This window comes from Nilaparvata lugens, chromosome 10, assembly GCF_014356525.2.
Source record: "Nilaparvata lugens isolate BPH chromosome 10, ASM1435652v1, whole genome shotgun sequence".
In the NCBI taxonomy this organism is placed as follows: Eukaryota; Metazoa; Arthropoda; class Insecta; order Hemiptera; family Delphacidae; genus Nilaparvata; species Nilaparvata lugens.
Window position 1 is genome coordinate 14707315 of NC_052513.1, and position 19766 is coordinate 14727080.

The following is a 19766-nucleotide window of genomic DNA, read 5'->3' on the forward strand; positions in this document are numbered from 1 at the left end:
AATATAAGCTAGTAATATAAGGTTGATAAATTTGTAGTAAAAAAGTTGTATTAATTGAATCCAGAGTCGAGCTTACAACATTCAATTATTATTAGAATGGATACCAATCAATCAAAGGATCAATTTAGTCTTGATTGCATTGGTGACTTGTTCAATTATAAAATCATTATTATTTTGTACAGCCAATACTAAAAGTTTCATGTATACAAGGTTTTTTATTATTCTGTATTTTTTCAGTTTTTTCTTAAAACTCAGTAGTATTAGGTTTTTTCTTATTTATGTATTGCTTTTTGAATTGTACAGCTCAGTTTGCGTCATGAGGGCAATAATGAGATTGAGTTCGTGGTGCCCTCAATTGAGTGGAGATGATTGTAAAAAAGAGATAAGAGATGAACTTACGGAAAGAATTTCAACATGGAGGATGACGAAGTGAAGAGTGAAAGACAGAGCCATGGAACCGATGAGCCAGAGGTTGCTCCAGGGAGGCATTGAGATCAGAGACTGGTTCTCAGACAAGCTGTAACACCACAACACACAATTCACATTTCAAAACTCAATCAAATAGCTCATAAAACAATGAATACATATTAAAGTAAAATAGAATTTTCATTTTCTTGTTTAAGGTTACTTATATTGACATAAAAATTAAAAATCAAAGAACCCTTTTCAACAAATATTTTAATGCTTCATAACATATTCCAATTTAAAAGTCATAAGTGAGCCAATTTTGATTTTTAATTTTTATGTAAAATGAACTCTTGTAACTTGGCATATTAAGGGCCGGGTTCCGAGCTCGGGATTTAGCTAAGCTCTAGACTTTAAACAGCTGGCGTCAGAAACTTGGCTTTCCGTAGCACTACCTCTGTAAACAAAACCATAGTGCATTCGTGTGACGTCAGCACATGTAGGGCTCCTACACCAATAAAAACACTAGCTGGTATAGATCAGCTGATATCAACGAATTTTTAAAACGAAACGAAAATTCGTTGATATCAGCTGATCTATACCAGCTAGTGTTTTTATTGGTGTAGAAGCGCTGACGCTACCTGCGCTGACGTCACACGAATGCACTATGGCTTTGTTTACGGAGGTAGTGGGCGTAGTCGTAGTTTTTATGATAATCTTTCTTTTCTCATTTTTATAATTGGAAACGTTTTTCCTTGACGAAATGAAATTTTCCTAAATAATTCAAAATAGCTGAACTTCACATTATTTTATTTTGTGTTCAATTTTGTAGTTTTTTGAAATTTAATTTAAACTTGAACTACGACTACGCCCCGTTTCGGAAAGTTAATTTTCTGTCTCTCCAGCTGTTTAAAGTCTAGAACTTAGCTAAATCCCGAGTTCGGAAACCGGCTCTTAGTATGGAAAAGCTAAACTATAAAACTATAACTTGAGATTGGAGTTCTATTCCATACATCCATTTTGTCGTAGTAGTTTGAGTATTGCAATTCAGATATTTTATCATTTTATTTTCAATAGACTAATTGATAATGAGTGTGTTTGACAGACATACCTGTTCATGGCGTTCAACATCTCAATGGTGACAAGTACGGAGAGAGCCATGGTCATGGGATGGGGGTCGTGGAAGATGTGGCAGTCAATGCCCTTGAACTCCTCTCCACCGCCAATGCACGACAGATGGTGAGTCTGAAAACACGAGTTCAATCATTGATTACAATATATTAATACAATCTCCATACTATCTCTATACAATCATTGATTATATAGTGAATAAAGATAATAATTGATCTAAGTTTTAAAAACATGACAATTGTTCTATTATACTATGAACCGTACAATAAAATTAGAGTCCAAATCTGTTAAACACTGTTTCAGTTGTCGTACCACTTCTATTAATTTAATTACAGGACTGTAGATTCATATTGAAACGAGCATATCTTCAGCTGTTCCCATGTATCTTCCAAGTTAGAAATCAGTAAAGATGTGTTAGTTTCAATACGAAACTACAGTCCCGGTCCTATCAGCGGAGAGCAACTAGACTACAATAATACTACCCGTTCAAAAACATCGAACATCTGTAGGGAGCTTACTCCATCTAGGTATCTAGGTACTCTGGAGCGTATGTTTTTTTAAAAGTAGGGATATAACCCCGCGAAAAATACCTCGCCTATATACACTTTCAAAGTCACGGAGGAAAAGCTAAGGGACGCCTACTATACATTACTGTAATTTAATTAATAGAAGTGAAATTATTCTATCTATTTCATTTAATGACAAAAATACGCAATGGTAGAAAAAACAGACATAACCCTCAGTATTTCTAACACAATAATGAAGAATATAGTTCACATTTTAGATATTATAGTCCAAAAATTTGACAACTAGAACAGTTTTTCAAAAACTGAACCAAAGTGAGATTTATAGATCTACATTATATTATATAAAAGCGAAATGGCACTCACTCACTGACTGACTGACTGACTCACTCACTCGCAGAACTAAAATCTACCGGACCAATAACGTTCAAATTTGGTAGGTATGTTCAGTTGGCCATTTAGAGGCGCACTAAGAAATCTTTTGGCAATATTTCAACTATAAGGGTGGTTTTTAAGGATTTAAAGTTCGTCTTTTAGCATGTAAATTCTTCTTATTCTCTTGATTATAATTGAAAAAAGGCCATACCATATCTTAATATAGAACTATAATCTAGAGAGAGTACCTCTTCGAAACAGTTGTTAACTGGTAACTAAATTAATAATTTTGTCAGGTTGGCATTAAGTTGAGTTGACTTTGTTAGGTTGGCACAAAGTTGAAGATTGAAATGCATTTATCGTGGAAAAATTGATTGGGCACTGCTACTTCAAACAGAGCTATTCTTGGTAATATTATATTACTAGCCGTCAGGCTCACTTCGCTCGCCATATCCGTTTAGTCTATTACCCCCGACTGGATCGTCTAACATATGATAAAAATGCTCAAATGAAAAATGCATGTGAGCGAAGCGAGCCTGCTGATCTCATTCTTGGACAATCCAGTCGGGGGTCCAGGGGGCGGAACCCCCTGGCTAGACGGATATGGCGAGCGAAGCGAGCCTGATGGCTAGTAACAATATATGCAGGATAAGACTTGAGTTTATAGTGATTAAAAATAACGCAACTATTCAATGAGTTTTATAAAACGTTTAAAGTGAATATTCAATATGTGGTCTATTGCCTGTGTCATATGAAGATGAAATACAATTTGATTTTGATGTTCTCTGTTCATTTTATCTCAATCATTGATTTGGCCATAATGTATTTTTGTAGATAACTGAATAACTAAATGCATATAATACCCTTTCTTGTATCTACATAAATCGAAAAACATTCTGAAAAAACAAAGAACTAAAGCAAATCGAAAAACAAAGAACCTGGAAAATTTCGCGCTTTGAAATTTCATTTATGGTGAACAAAGAATAGTGTGAATGTGTGAAAGGTGTATATTTATTCATTGAAATTATCATTTATTCATTGTTGAAACACCGCCGATTTATGTAGTTACATGACAACAACGTTAGTAGACAGAAGGTTGATCACTCACAGGTGAAAGATTCGAAGTGGTGGGGGAAACGCCAGCGTGGCGTCACGTGTAGTAAAAAAGTGATAGAGTAACCACACTGAGCATACAGTTTATTCACTGTATCTCCAAATACATCGTCGTTTAATCCCCTCAAGATTGACCTAGAACTTAAAAATAATTTTCCATACTTATAGCGATTGAATCACTGATTCTAATGATGTTGTTAAATACTTCAAGTTCATTCAACTTATATGAATAAAGTTAAGTTGAAAGTTTTTCAAGAATCTAAAAACGTGACACGAAAAAGTTAATAAGCTGGAAAAGCGTTAGTAGACAACGTTATACTATTATAATTTCAGATTAACCCATAAAAAATCTTGATAAACCAATGCATTGCAATAATCCGATAAACCGATCCCAATAATCCGAAGAATTTCATTCATATAAATGCACTGAACACATGCTGGTATCGAGCACATGTTCTACGAGAATCAAAATATCTCATCCCCGAATTCACAAGCTGATGTATAGCCAAACTTCAAATATAAACACGACCTAGAAGATGAAGAAACCTTAAGGATTTGAAAGGGAAGGTTAGGAGGTGGGGTTTTCGCTTTTATATGGCAAAATACTTGTATTATTTAAATGTTTTGATAATTATTGTAAAGCAGAAACAGAAATCTTGCATGTCAGAAAATGTTTGTGTTATATAATTTGACTATACGTCACCGTATGATTCTCAAGAATGCGATATTCTGCCTACTCTGTACTACAGCCTACGTCACGACTGCAGTTCCCCCACTCCAATTGCATTTCAACTAAAATACTATAGATGAGTGACCAACCTTCTGTCTACTAACTTTGACATGACAATACTATATTATCAATATTCTAATGTTGCATTCAATCTTCATTGTAATTAATAAGTTTTCATAATATGTGAAATGTGTTGCATAATTAGCTGCTATACTGTAATTTATTGTAAATTCGTGTATAAACCAGAATATATTGTAACTTACTTGAATAAATAATTCTAATACGTACGAGAGCATAGTAAGACATCTGAGGTCCGTAGGGCGAGTACATGAACCACCAGGCGGCAGCACCGACGGTAGCAGCGCCGACATATCCACCAATGGCCAGGTAGCGGAAGAACAGCCAGCCGGAGATGAGACCCTCGTCGGCCTTACGGGGTGGTTTGCTCATGATGTCCAGGTCAGGGGGGTTGAAACCGAGGGCGGTGGCGGGGAGACCGTCAGTGACCAGGTTGACCCACAACAGTTGCACGGGGATCAGCGCTTCGGGGAGACCCAGAGCGGCTGTCAAGAAGATACTACAAACACACAGAAAGAATATACAAACATTAGTAAAACACAAATTGAATCAAACCAAATATTTCAATTTTAACATTAAGGGCCGGTTTCCGAGCTCGGGATTTAGGTAAGTTCTAGACTTTAAACAGCTGGAGTCACAAAATTGGCTTTCCAAAACGGGGCGTAGTCGTAGTCATGTTTAAATTAAATTTCGAAAAACTTGAAAATTGTACACAAAATAAAATAAATAGAAAATAGTGTAAAGTTTCAGCTATTTTGAATTATTTAGGAATGTTTCATTTCGTCAAGGAAGAACGTTTCCAATTATAGAAATAAGAAAATAAAGATTTATTTTGCAGCAACTATTTACTGCGACTACGCCCCGTTTTGGAAAGCCAATTTTCTGACTCCAGCTGTTTAAAGTCTAGAACTTACCTAAATCCCGAGCTCGGAAACCGGCCCTAAATTGATGACTTGCAGTCTAATATAATATTAGTTTATGATTTGATTACGGTGAGGCCCACGTTATAATGGCAGTGGAGAAAGATGAAAGAACGTTCATTATAACGTTGACCTCAATATAGTATGATACATCAGTTCTTATATCAGGAAGTACATCAGTTCGTCAAGTTTCCAGTTCAAGTAGCTATTTTGAACAGTCCTTCAGATATTATTCTGAAATAAATGGAAAGTTTAGCCATTCAGTACTTCCAGTTTTCACGGCATCAAGTTTCCGTTGCAGACTGATAGACAGTCAGCTACACCGTTGTTCACTAGTGAGGAATAAGTGAGAATGGGTTAGGGAGAAGCTAGTTATAGGTCAAGTTTTTTTGCTTTAAAATTGCAATATGCTCGTATTATTCAGAATTATTATTATATAATAAAATGTAAATAATACTGTATTCACTGCACTTTCTGAAAGCAACAGCAACTTGACGTGCTGAAGTTGTCTACCCAATGCCCTTTAGTTGTTGTCTAAATTATCTAAATTTGGGAGAGTAATAGTACAAGAAATGTCCTTAGTTTTTCTCTCCCAATCAGTGCTACTTTGTAAAAATTATGAATAAATAAATAAAATAAAAAAATAAAGTTGACCAAGGTTCTAGATCAACTAAATTCTTGAAGTAAATGTCACCCCAAAAATATACCCCAGTATGAAATCGCAGAATTGCTTAATGTCTCACCTGACGACTTCACCAATGTTGGATGAGATGAGGTAGCGGATGAACTGCTTCATGTTGTTGTAGATGGCACGGCCCTCCTCAACGGCGGCCACAATGGAGGAGAAGTTGTCATCAGCCAACACCATCTCGGCGGCCGACTTGGCAACAGCTGTTCCTGAACCCATCGCAATTCCGATCTCGGCCTTCTTCAGGGGCGGGAGCGTCATTCACACCGTCTCCAGTCTGTTAACCACAAAACATTTCAGTGATAAAAATGTAAACCAATATATAACCTATAAACTGAGGTGAATAAATAGGAAGTCATATTGTGTAAAACGGCAAGGCAACGGCAACAACAACAACATTAGAAAGGATCTCTCTGTGAAATTTCTAGTAATAAAAATGTAATCCAATATACTAGTAGTTCTGTGAACAGTAGACCTCACGCAGTAATCTCATGCACAAGTACCTGATTGAAACTATAGAACTTAAATATGGAAATACAGCAATAGACTGACTTCTCCACACATCTGTGTAATCACTTGTCAGCTGATTTATGATGAATAATTCTATAGTCTGATTTCTACCTCTGATATTGGCGTATGAAGGAGGCTCCTTTTTATATTATCCTTGAAATGCAAAATTTCCAAAAACCTTGTATATACGTCGACGCGCAATTAAAAAAGGAACATCTGTCAAATTTCATGAAAATCTATTACCGCGTTTCGCCGTAAATGCGAACATATAAACATTTAAACATTAAGAGAAATGCCAAACCGTCGACTTGAATCTTACGGTGCGTATAGACTTTCGCTCTGCTCCGCAACCGAACGTCACTCCAGCAGAGCGATTGATGATCGACCGGGGAGCAACAGTGGTTCGACCGGGGAACGCAAGAAGATCTAACATCTTCCGTAACGTTCATGATGGGTGCGTGGGCAGAGCGACTGTGGTTCGATGGAGGAACGAGGGCGGTACAAGGGCGGAGCGTGCTCGGTGCGGGTTGGAAGAGCGTGTATATGTACGCAGCTTTAGACATCACTTCGCACGGTCAATAATCTATAAACTGAAGTGTCTAAAAAGGAAGTGACATTGGGTTATACGCGAGGCAGAGCATCCGAAAGGATATCTCTGCCAATAAAAACCATGGGAATCTGATACATAAGTAATGCCACACAAGTTTTGGGTCAAGCAAGTCTTTGTTAGGAGCCAGCTCAACAAAGAGCGATATACAGGAACGAAGGAGTGAGACAGGGAACAGAGTTCAAGTTGGAAGTCTGAATCAGAAACTAAATTGAGATATAGAGAGAAAGAAAATAAGAGAGAACCCTATATTTGTATTGGAATTACAACACGGATTTATGCTGCTCCATATATCATGTGAACGTAACATCTTGCATGGCGAAAGATTATTTAAATTATTCATAAACCCATTGACTGTGAATTCAATTAACCCATATACCATCAACTACAGTCCCTTATATTTTAAAACTATAAACATCTATAAGATGGATGGATATGTTCACATACTTTACTTACTTTCAGTATTCCATACTTACACTTCTTATTTATTAATTCATTTACTTGTCATGAATAGTAATAAATACAATACATACAATACATACAGAAACAAATTCTTATCAAGTAGACTGAACTCACATTTGAAATACAAACCATGTATTCAAACACGGGTTTATGTTAACTAACATCTTCCTCCAATATTTCATTCGAACTTCTTCCCAATCGAACTTCCCGAACTAATTATTCCCCAAATTTACATTTTCAAGAAGGTTTTTTGACCGAACGAAGTGAGGTCTAAGATTCAAGTCGACGGTTTGGCATTTCTCTTAATGTTTAAATGTTTATATATATTCATATGTTGCGCATTTACGGCGAAACGCGGTAATAGATTTTCATGAAATTTGACAGGTATGTTCCTTTTTTAATTGCGCGTCGACGTATATACAAGGTTTTTGGAAATTTTGCATTTCAAGGATAATATAAAAGGAAAAAGGAGCCTCCTTCATACGTCAATATAGAGTAAAAATCAGACTATAGAATTATTCATCATAAATCAGCTGACAAGTAATTACACAGATGTGTGGAGAAGCCAGTCTATTACTGTATTTGTATAAGGTCTATAGTTTCAATCAAAGACATTAGAGAGGTATGCATCTTTAAGCTGGGTTTACACCAAAGTTATTAACAAAATGGTTATAACTTAATCCTTATAGATTCTATTAGATTGAACGGAAGTTGACAAACACATATGTTCATCATGTGTATGATAAGTTATGTTCAATCTAATATAATCCAAAAGGATTGAGTTATTAACATTTTTTTGAATAAATTTGGCCTAATCGCAGCTTTAAGGTATTTGGTTTCAATATTTTGTTTTGCAGTCATGGTATTATTATGCGTGCCCATCAGTATCAATATTCTCACATTCGAAAAAACTAATTTAATAAGTGAATAAAAATAAGCAAATGAACTAAATGCTGGAGAAATTATAATATTTTTGATTCTAAAAAATTAATTTTCATCAGATAGAAAGATCATCACGGAACTGGATGAATTATATCATATGGAATACAAATTCAAACGTGAACTGAGTTTGTTAACATTTAAAACAGTTGACATCTAGTACTTGAGGATGAGAATACTGCGTGAGGTCTATTGTTCACAGAACTACTAGTAGTTTTCCAGAGGTTCAAGTTTTTATTTTTCCTACAACATTATATCTATATTACAAGCACCTACTGATAAACCTTGTATAGTTCAACGGGACGTATTGTATTATGTGTTTTTGTCAATAGATAATTTGAATTTCGACTCACCATGGCGGAAATTTCATTCATGCTCTGCAAGAACTCAACAATCTTTGACTTGTGGGCGGGCTCGACACGGGAGAAGAGACGGGAGCGGGCGCAGGCGGCCTTCTGTTCGGCGACGGGCAGATCGTCGAATTCGCGGCCAGAGTAGGACTTGCCAGTTGTGTCTTCATCTTCACCGAACACACCGATACGTCTGCAGATAGCTTCAGCTGTTGCCTAAACACAAAACAACAATATGCCGTCATCATATTCATATAGTAATAAAGTATTTTAAGCTACTTGAATAGTTAAAGTAATATAGAAATAACTATATAGTACCCTTTTTAAACTTATTTATAATAACACTACTAGTTTCAACATTCAAGTCATTTTCAAGTGACCTTTTTCATAAAGGTCAACTAACACTGGTGAAACTAATAGTGTTTATAGAAAAAGTTTAAAAAGGGAACTATGAAGTTATTTCATATATTTTTTTATAATATACAATTCATGTAAAAACAACAACGACTAAAAATGCTTTAAACCTTAATATTTAGAGTATAGTCTAGAGGTTATGTTCAGATAATTACTTCATTCACAAACAATTTCGAGTCCAAAAAGAAATATATCTCCTAGAATTAATCTATCATTATGACATACTCGTACCAGATATACTTTTCATGGGCGAGTATTTTTATTACGGTATTTACAAATTCTAAGTTTCTAAACTGTATGATTCACTATACAATAGTACATTTACAACTTACTTGTCAAGTCTGAACGCGTTTCAGGGCACTGGGACCCATCTTCAGCAGGCAAGAAGTAAATTAAAACTGCACTAACAATAAGTTTCAATATTCAGCAGGCAAGGATTACCTAAAAACTGTACTAACATCAAGCTTCAGTATTGACTTACCTGCTGAAGATGGGCCTCATTGCCCCGAAATACGTTACTTTACTTTTCTCGTTCGTCACAATTACTGAACTGCATTAAGGGAGCAACGATCCCGCAGTATATGACACGTCAAAGTTCAATCTAATATCTACCATCCCTCCTATTTCAACACAACAGATCCCACATAACATACATTAATCAAACATTATTCATCAAGGAAGTCTGCTAACCTGTACGGACACAATACAATAAGGAATTCCCTGAGTGTTTTTTTGAACTCCTTCAAGCCATCAATTTCTCTTATGTGAGATGGGATTGAATTAAATACTCTCATTCCCATATAAAACGGGCCACTCTCCAGCAGGCTTAGTCTGTGATGTGGGTAAACAAAACCTCTAAATCTTGTATTATGGGGATGACTCACCTGGTTCTCCTCATACATTCGTCTATTTATAAAAACGAAGATTGCTAAATCTAATATATAAATAGCAGGAGCAATCTCTTCAGACTCAACATGTATGTTGTGGAAATAATATATTCGTAAAATGATGAAAATGAATCATATAGTTTAGTTATTTATCAATAGTTCAAGTTAGGATGGAAACCTTAGAAGAAGTTACAAGTTTATCCAACTTTTTTCAATTTTTTCATTATAACGAGTTGTAATATTCCAATTTTGTTTCTTTTCAATCTTACTAAATTCTGTATTTTTCATCATTTATATTATTTAATTCAGCTTTCGATTGCATTCTATGACTCTTATATGGTGTCACTATACCTTGTTAAGAGCAGAGTAAACACCAGTGGCCTAACTTCATTCATTGCTTACTACATGAAACCTAATCACAGCACAAATCCGTGCATACCTTGTTATCACCAGTGATGACGATGACACGGATACCAGCGGCACGGCACTGCTGGATGGAGTCGAAGACCTCCTTACGCGGCGGGTCCAACATGCCGACAACGCCGACAAAGGTGAGGTTCACCTCGTAGGTGTAGAACTTGGTCGAGTCTCCGAGGTCCATCTCGTCGGGCTTCATGGGGGAGTCGCAGGTGGCCAGAGCCAGGCAGCGGAGGGTGTCGCGGCCGGTACCGTACTGGCGGGTCAGGTCCAGGATGCGGTTCTTCAGTGTCGAGGTCAGAGGAACCTGCAACAAAAATATTCATTATAATTGATAATTTATTAATAATTGATTCAAGATACACAATCATTCATAATCGATTATTATGAATTATTATTCAGAATTAAGACTTAATCAAGCCATCTAAATTCAAAATTCAAAGTTTTCATTTTTGTTTTTGAAATTCTAACCTTATTTCGGACTTTTTCACCTATAAATTTGGAAGAAAAATAGCACAAGGACTATCTTATTATTTTATCTTTCAATGTTATTACATTAGTGTCATTTGCATTGTAAATAAATAAAAAAAGATTCACAATACTGGTCCAGGAAGAAGATTATATTTTTCCACTTTGTGTCCAATTCACTGAGCAAACACTCACAAACAAGAAATCTTGAAATCAGAAAGATTTAAAACAATATTAAACAACAAAATTTCTTTCACTGAACACTCGAAATTGACTAATTTGAAAAGATATAGGCTCTTCAGCATTGAATAAAACGATTTAAGATATGGGGGATAATGGATAGATGAGACTACGGTGATAAAAGATGTAAGGAATTGTGTTAGATATAATTGAGATAGGAATGTAAGGGTATATTCATTTAAAAATATTCATAACAGCAATGAAATAGTTAGGTTATGAGGGATGAAGACTATGATGATAGGGTGTGTAAGAAATTGTGTTAGATATGACTGTATGTGGTAGGGATGTAAGGTTTACAGTATTTATTTGATGATAGTACACGTCGATATAATAAAATTATACTGGACATTTTTTGTTGAAAATTTCATGTAGAATCTATGGTCATCGGCAATTACACCTTCCGTGGGATATTCTAAATATTGGCTCATATGAATAAAACCAGAGCAAATAAAACCAAGAGCATGGAGCATAAGGTTTCACTTTTTGTGTAGTTGAGAAGTTGATATTGTGGTAATTATTCATATTGAATGAAAAAGACTAAGAAATTGTCAAAAAACCACTGATTTATTGATAATTAGAAAGACCGGTTTCGGTTATTACACCATGGTGTAACATTCAGCATAAGGTTTTGCTCATGAGCAAAAGCATTATTTGTTAATTTTTATATGAATAAGCTTTACCTTATGCTCCTGACCTCTGGAGCAAATGCTCACGTATTTTAAATATTTTTCATCAGCTGATTCGCTTTTGTAGCCTTACTTTGTATTTATAGCTCACGGAAGCGCTAAATATGCGAGTAGGGGGCACAGCTTGTGTTTGCGTCGTCTGCTCTGTTTTCTATTTATAAATAAAGTTTTAGGTTAGTTGAGTTTAGAATTTTGAAATAATAGCGTGAAAAAATGTCATCTCTATAATAATCTTCAGCATATTCTTATAATATCAATAGCCTATAATCAGCCATAATTATAATAGCCATATAATCGTCTACACTCTCATCATCTTAAATGCCTATTTCCTATTTTGTGATGGCTATCTTTATATCAGGTAGCTATCTTTTGTATTTATTCTTTTGTATGGATAATGGTGATATATATCATGGTTGAATCTAAAAAGAGTTTTATAGTTCTTAACTATTGGTTGTGATCGTATATGTTATAGTTTCCTCTTCCTCATACGAATTAGTTGAGCCATTTTACTATGAGCAAAAGGTGATAAGCTGCTCTAGACTAGACTCACCTTTTTTGAAGCATTTGCTTCAAAAGTTGAGCAAATGCTCTAGTTTATTCATACAATTTTGAGCAAAAGCTTTTACTTTTGAGCAAATGCTCAAACTATTTTTTTGATGAGCATGGGCAAAAGGTTTTGCTCACGTTTATTCATAGAAAATGAAGCAAATGCTCCATATTTTAGAATAATAAGCAAATGCTCCACTTTATTCATATGGCCCAATATCAATATTATTATTCGTGGAGAATATGTAATAGAGAGTATTGAGGTCATAGCTAACCTTGTTGCCTCCAATACGAGCGTGTGAGCACCTCTCAAGCACACCTTCTGGCGCACCCTTGACAAACAGCTTGGGTCCGGAGCCGAGCTTGGAGCTCTTGAGCGGTACACAGTAGGACGACATGGACTTGCGATCGCGCGAGAACTCCAGGGTGAACTCCTTCTTCCACTTGGTCTCGATGTCCTGGCGCACAACAATGGCGGCGGTACGGCGGTCCAGGCCGGTCTTCGGCACGCCGAAGGGGTTCAGTTTCTCGGCCAACACAATCAGAGCGGTCTCGGTGGCTTCACCAACCTGTCACACACAAAAAATTCATGTTTTCACAAATTTCTCAGCCAACCTGTTTGAGCCAACACAAATCGATGTTTTTACAACAACAAAATACCACATAACAAAAACCATATTGGGTAAGATTTTATACTTAATTTCAAGTAGTCCTACTCAATAGAATGGTGTAGTATATTGATATGCAGTATTTTATATTTATTTTTTATGCATGACTATATATTATGTAGGTAACGCGTGCTTTGCACGGGGGAAAAATTGTGTTGTGAAATGCTATTTCCTTAAATCCAGGAAACATTAAAATATATAATAACTATTTATTATTTTGTCAAAATTACGTGGATAATCTTAAACAGCGTTGAAAAATATCAACAGAAACGAAAAAGTTTGACTGGTCTCGAACTTACAGCGAGTCGCGTGTGTAACAATTACGCCATGGATTCACTTGAGAAATCTCAGTTTGGTTGGGCTTTTATTGTTGTGTTAACATTGAATCGCAAATTTAATAAATTTGTTTCAATTATAAATTCAAAATTAATTGATGAAGCCTATATTCATCCTCGGTAAATTGAGTATTTTTATGTAGAGTTGCAAGTTAATCAGCTCATTAATTCATAAGTGATAATGCGACATACGTGTATTTCCTATCCCGAATAAGTCCTTCTTTTAAAATATTAAAGACTATGACAAATAAAGGATTCAATTGATAACTTCCATTAACTGCTTTACACATCAATGCTTTGTTAGTCACCGAAATATGATTTTTCAACTCTTATCAACTGCTTCATAACGTTCGATAACTGCTTTCGATAACTCTTATCAACCGCTAGAAACCGAAATGTGATTTCTAAACTCCTAACTTTTATTAACAGCTTTCGTTAACTTTGATCAACTGCATTGACTGACCTTCTCAAAGCACTGCTTAATTTCGTTGAAGTCAATGGCGGAGTCGTTGCACATAACACAGATTGTTCCCAGCTCGTGGAGGGTTTCGTAGTCGGAAGCCTTGGCCTTCTGGCCCTTCAGGAAGAGGTCGCCGATTGGCTCGTATGTGGATCCAGTCATCTCGAACTCAAGGAATGAGCTGTCGCCTCCTTCAATCTTGTCGAAGAAGAACAGTCTGCAATGCAACAACATTCATTATTAATTATTATCAAACGAAAATCCAAATTATAGAGTTAAGTAAAGAGTTGAGTAAAACATTCATTATATTACCTGAGTTTGGGTACATGATTGGTCTTGTCTACTAGGAAGAAGCTTATCCCTAACAGACTGCAACAATACATTAATCATTATAACACCTGAGTTTAGATGGTGTCAATTGAATCAGTTCTACTTGAGAGCTTATCTCTAACAGACTGCAACAATTCAACAACATTCGTTATTTATCTAATCATTTTTATGAAAACAATTACAAATGATATAGCTATGAGTGAATGAGAACAACAGGCTCAGCCCAAAACTTCTCTTCTCCCAAATTTCATGAACAATAACATGAAAGATAGGTTAAAAAGGTACACGTTACTTATTTTTTCATAAAAAGATTAAGTATACTCGTACAATAGATAACGGGTTTCTGTCTTCTTATCTGAGACTAGTAAAGTGTATCCAAACACTGCAATCAACGATCACTGCATCAGACCCACGATCACAGGATCCAGCCCTCTATTACCGATTGATTAACCACGGATCCAACCCTCGATTAACCAACTGATTAAACCCGGATCGAAGGCTTGATAAACGACTGATTAACATCGGATCCAACACTGAATTAGGGTAACCGTCCACTGGAACCGTATACAACCGATCCATTCGGCCGTTGGATCGGACGAATCTGCCGGCCGTCAATTCGGCCGAATATGGTCGTCCATTGGAACCGTTTACGTCAATCTAGTTGCCACCAAAATTTTTCATAAACAATGATTATATTGAGATTTTGAAAATTGAATAAACAAATATCCACTAAATTAGTTATTCATAACAATAATCTTACCTTCAACAAAATCCACTGAATTAGTTATTCATTACTAAGCAATCTTTGTTCACAGATTCCTTTCAACATCACAACGATGATATCTTTTGTTTTGCATACCTATCCCTCAATGGAACATGCTCTTGAACCAAACTTATCAACTTTTCAATGTCCATAGAGTTACAACCTTATAAAACAGAACAACTTGAAAAAACAAAAATAAACAAGATTGTAAAACAATTTTAGGTTAGGAACACTTTGTTATCTCAGCTCGATTAGCTAGTTCGGCCGGATAGAGCCGGAAAATCCCATTCAATTCGGATTGAAAATTGATCGCCCGGTGACGGCCATGCACGGCCTGTTGCAATGGACGAGCATCTACTCCTTTCTTTGTTGGGGGATCGTTCGGTCGAGTTCTGTAGTTTTCTTCCGATGCTAGTTCGGACGAAATCAGTTCCACCTTAGCCGACTAGCCCCAGATCCAACCCTCGATTAACCGACAAACCCCGGATCCAAGCCACGCTAAACCGATCAACCCCGTATTTAACCCCCTCGAACAACTGACCAACTTCAGATTGGTTAACTCCAATTCCAACCCTCGTTTAAACGACAAACCCCGGATCCAAGCCACGCTAAACAGATCAACCCTGTATTCAACCCTCGAACAACTGACCAACTTCAGATCCTACCCTCGATTAAGGTTGTGCATTCGATTTTTTTTCTTTTTCTAATCTATTGGACAGGTTCTTAGGACATAATCTATGCAATTGAAATATTTTTATCAGCTTCTGTTAGCTAACAATAGGGCTTCAAAAGTCACTTTTTGAGGCGGATGGTACACATACCCTACAAAAACTACTGGTCAGAAAAATTTGAGAAAAATATGCAAGTCTCCTCTTCAATATATAGCAAAAATTACGTCAACTTCGTTTTTGAAAATCTGAAAAAATTAAATTTTTATGCATTTTAAACTCCTTTTTCACATTCAATTCTTCAAATTCATAGCAACTTGTAGCGCTGTTCTTGATGAATAAAGTTGATGCTTAAACTTCTTTTATAGACACAATAATAGCCGCTGGTATGTGTACCTTTAAAGCACGGTTTTACGCCTGCTATGCTCGGGCAGCAAGTGAATAGTACAGCTGGAGCGATCTAGCGGAATTAGTTTGTCCCTAGAGCTAAGCGCTCGACGTTAACCGACTAACTTTGAATATAACCCTCGATTAACCGACTAACTCTGGATCTAACCCTTGATTAAATGACTGATTGATTCAACTCTCGATTAACCGCGGATCCAACCATTGATTAATCGAACAACCCCAACTCTCGATTAACCAACTAACTTCAAATCCAACCTACTGATAAACCCTCGATTAACTGACTGATGACGCACCTGCTGACGGACATCTGGTTGGTGGTGAGCGTGCCAGTCTTGTCGGAGCAGATGACAGATGTGCAGCCGAGCGTCTCGACGGAGGGCAGAGAGCGCACAATGGCGTTCTTCTTGGCCATGCGGCGAGTACCCAGGGCCAGACAGGTGGTGATCACAGCGGGCAGACCTTCCGGAATGGCGGCCACAGCCAGGGCGACGGCGATCTTGAAGTAGTACACGGCACCCTGCACACAAAACAAACAAATATATTTACTAGATTGTAAATATTAAAAGAAATTTAGTAACTAGATTGTAAAAATTAAAAACATTTGTTGAAAATGATCGCTAGACGGTCGAAAGTGCTTCAGTCAGTAAGTAAAAGTTTTTAATTATTTACTTAATAAATTGACTGCATGTCGTGTTCAAATACATAAAAAAGTGTGTTAATACAAAGCAGCTCGGAATGGATCAAGAAACCATCACCTTTAGTAACTGATTTAATACTGGTCAGGACATGTTCATAAAGAAATATTCGATCTTGAATTTCTTGATACATTACGAACTGTTTTCTAGAAATATTAATGTGCAATCACATTGGATTCATGTATGAGCAAAAATGCACGCTTGGTTATGCATGAACAAACTTGAACAAGGTGTACAAGTGCCCTTTTACTTTCAGCATGACGGTGCACCACCTCATTTCCACGGAGAAGTTTCGGATTTTCGCTGCTGGATTGGCCGAGCAGGGCAAAATGCACGGCCACCTCGCTCACCGGATTTAACACCAATGGATTTCTTCCTGTGGGGTTTCATTAGGGATAAGGTTTATGTTCCGCCTCTACCAGACAATCTTAATGACCTCCGAAATAGGATCATCGCTGTGGTTGCACAAGTAACGCCTGATATGTTGGTATGAGAGTGGCAAGAAATCGATTGTCGGTGGTATGTATTGTCGTTGGCATTACCAACGGCAGTCACATCCAACCAAAATAACACCCACAACTTAAACTTGAAGTGTTTTGTAGCAGAATGAAACCTTTTTAAATTCTGTAAGTAATTTCAATGAATATTTATGTGCTTTCAAAGTTGTAAAGTCCTTTTATAATCATTCTGTACTATAAGAGGACTTTACTTAATGGGACTCTCAAGACCTAACTACGTCCAATGAGTAGTTTCCATTTCATTTCATATTTATTAATATATTTGTGAATACAAATATATATCATTTTAATATGATTGGAAGAGAACAACAGGCTTGCCCCAAAACTATTCTATTTTCAAATTTTTATAATGGATAACACTATTATACCTCTAATAGCTCATAGTTGGAGTTGAAGTTTAATTGAATTATTTCTTGTGATCAATTGAAAAATGACTATAAACTCAGGGGTGTTTTGACACAATATTTTTCCATTATTTTCAGTTGTATCTATTGTAATCAATGTATTTTTTGGAAGAATAAATTTCAATTTTCAAAATTTTCGTTATTGGTTATCCATCTTGTTTTCACTGGAATTATTACTACTGTATTCTTATATTGCTGTGTGCCACACCAAAGAATGTGAGTGTTTTTTCACTTAAAGGAATACAATAGTTCAAAATTTTGTTTGATATGAGAACTGACCTTGATCCAGGAACCGCCATGGGCGGGATCGTTGAAGTGACCGATGTTGATGGCCCAGACAGCAACGCAGATGACCGAGATGACCTTGGACAGCTGTTCACCGAACTCGTCCAACTTCTGTTGCAGTGGAGTCTTGACCTCCTCAGTCTCCGACATCTCGGTACGGATCTTGCCGATGGCGGTGTTCAGACCGGTGCCGATTACCAGACCGCGCGCCTTGCCAGCGGCCACATTGGTGCCCGAAAACAGAATGTTCTTCTTGTCCTGGAGAGAATAAATAAGTAGGTGAGAAATAGATGGATAGACAATTTCCTTCATTTATCACAATTTAAAATATTACCAGTGTTGTGAGCGAAGTTGAGGCAATAAGTAGATAGATAGATGATAAGACAATTATAAAATAAAGTCAATGGTAGAAATGGTCTTAAGCTGGGTTTTCGTTTGTGCGTAAATGCCGTCGTCGACCATGACAGGGTGAGGATCTCAGATTGGGTCGATTCCAATTTGTCTAAGGTAACAAACGAATCAAACTCTTTGAGTTTGATTAGGTTTTATAACCTAAAAGATTATGTTCAATTATGTTTTAATGGTGGATCTTGAGTTTATACTTTCAAATGGCAATATGTTGATATTGTTAGAAATGTTTTTATTTTTTAATAATAAACACAAATAATGAAAAATTATTTGATCAGCTATTTTAGCACACTTGAAATTTGGACAATATGAATGTCAACAATGCTTGCCGTCGTCGACTGCGGAAATTTACGCACAAACGAAAATGCACCTTTAAGAGCAAAATTATCTATTTGTCATGAAGAATAAATAAAACTTTGTCAACACCTATTTTAAACCGTCCTTAAGATACTGAAAGAAATAATTTGAGCCATTCAGTACGTCAAGTTTAAAATTTGGATAGTCTAGTAAGGGCATTCCAAAATATGTTGTAAATTGTATTACAAATTCGTGTATTATGTTTTTTTTTTGAAATAAAATAAGTTTGAATTTGAGTTTTCACCATGAATAAGTCCGTAGATCTATTAAAGCCCCTAGTTTCTTACAAACAGTTAATCATATACCATAATATGTAGTGATTGTGAACCAGTTTTCGGTTAATCTGAGGTTCATTCATCAATAGAAATCAATGAGAAGAAAACTATCAAAATATTAATGATATCCATCGGTGGATTATATGAATATGAGAACACTTCACCAGCATAGGCTACTTTTAAAAATTATTAAAAAACACAATATAAGAACATAAAGTACCTATGATTTAAAAATATTTTAAATGAAGGGTACTTAATGTTCTTATATTGTGATTTTTAATATATGGATATGAATTAAATCTATAAACGATATTCTTTTTTCATATTTTTACAAAGGCATGATTTTGTCCTTCAGGAAGGCTTCCAGGTCTATCTGGGCTGGTTTTTCAATATTATTGTTTCATCAAATCTAAATCACGCTGTAAAAAACCACTTTTGTTTTGAAATAATGAAAATATTTCTTCAGATTGATTTCTACGGATTTTGCAGAACAATCAAACCTTCGATGGACTAATGAATCAATCAAACAGAGAATCAATCAATGTACCTGATTGACAGCACGTGGGTCAGGAACGGGGTCAGTGTGCTTGATGACTGAGACGGATTCTCCAGTCAGGATGGACTGATCGATCCTCAATGTTGTCGAGTAGATCTTGATGATCCTCAAGTCAGCGGGAATCTTGTCACCGACTGCAAAGCAAA

General features: G+C 36.1%; 1 protein-coding gene across 1 annotated transcript in view; it reads right to left on the minus strand.

Moving 5' to 3' along the window:
* The window catches only part of LOC111046824 (calcium-transporting ATPase sarcoplasmic/endoplasmic reticulum type), a 104089-nt gene that overhangs the window by 21250 nt on the left and 63073 nt on the right, over window positions 1-19766 (minus strand). The window contains 12 exon segments of the mRNA XM_039436398.1: window positions 400-517; window positions 1517-1650; window positions 4567-4855; window positions 6020-6210; window positions 6212-6241; window positions 8836-9048; window positions 10573-10857; window positions 12766-13059; window positions 13957-14170; window positions 16416-16639; window positions 18019-18282; window positions 19612-19754. Of these exon segments, the coding sequence (XP_039292332.1) occupies window positions 400-517; window positions 1517-1650; window positions 4567-4855; window positions 6020-6210; window positions 6212-6241; window positions 8836-9048; window positions 10573-10857; window positions 12766-13059; window positions 13957-14170; window positions 16416-16639; window positions 18019-18282; window positions 19612-19754 (2399 nt within the window).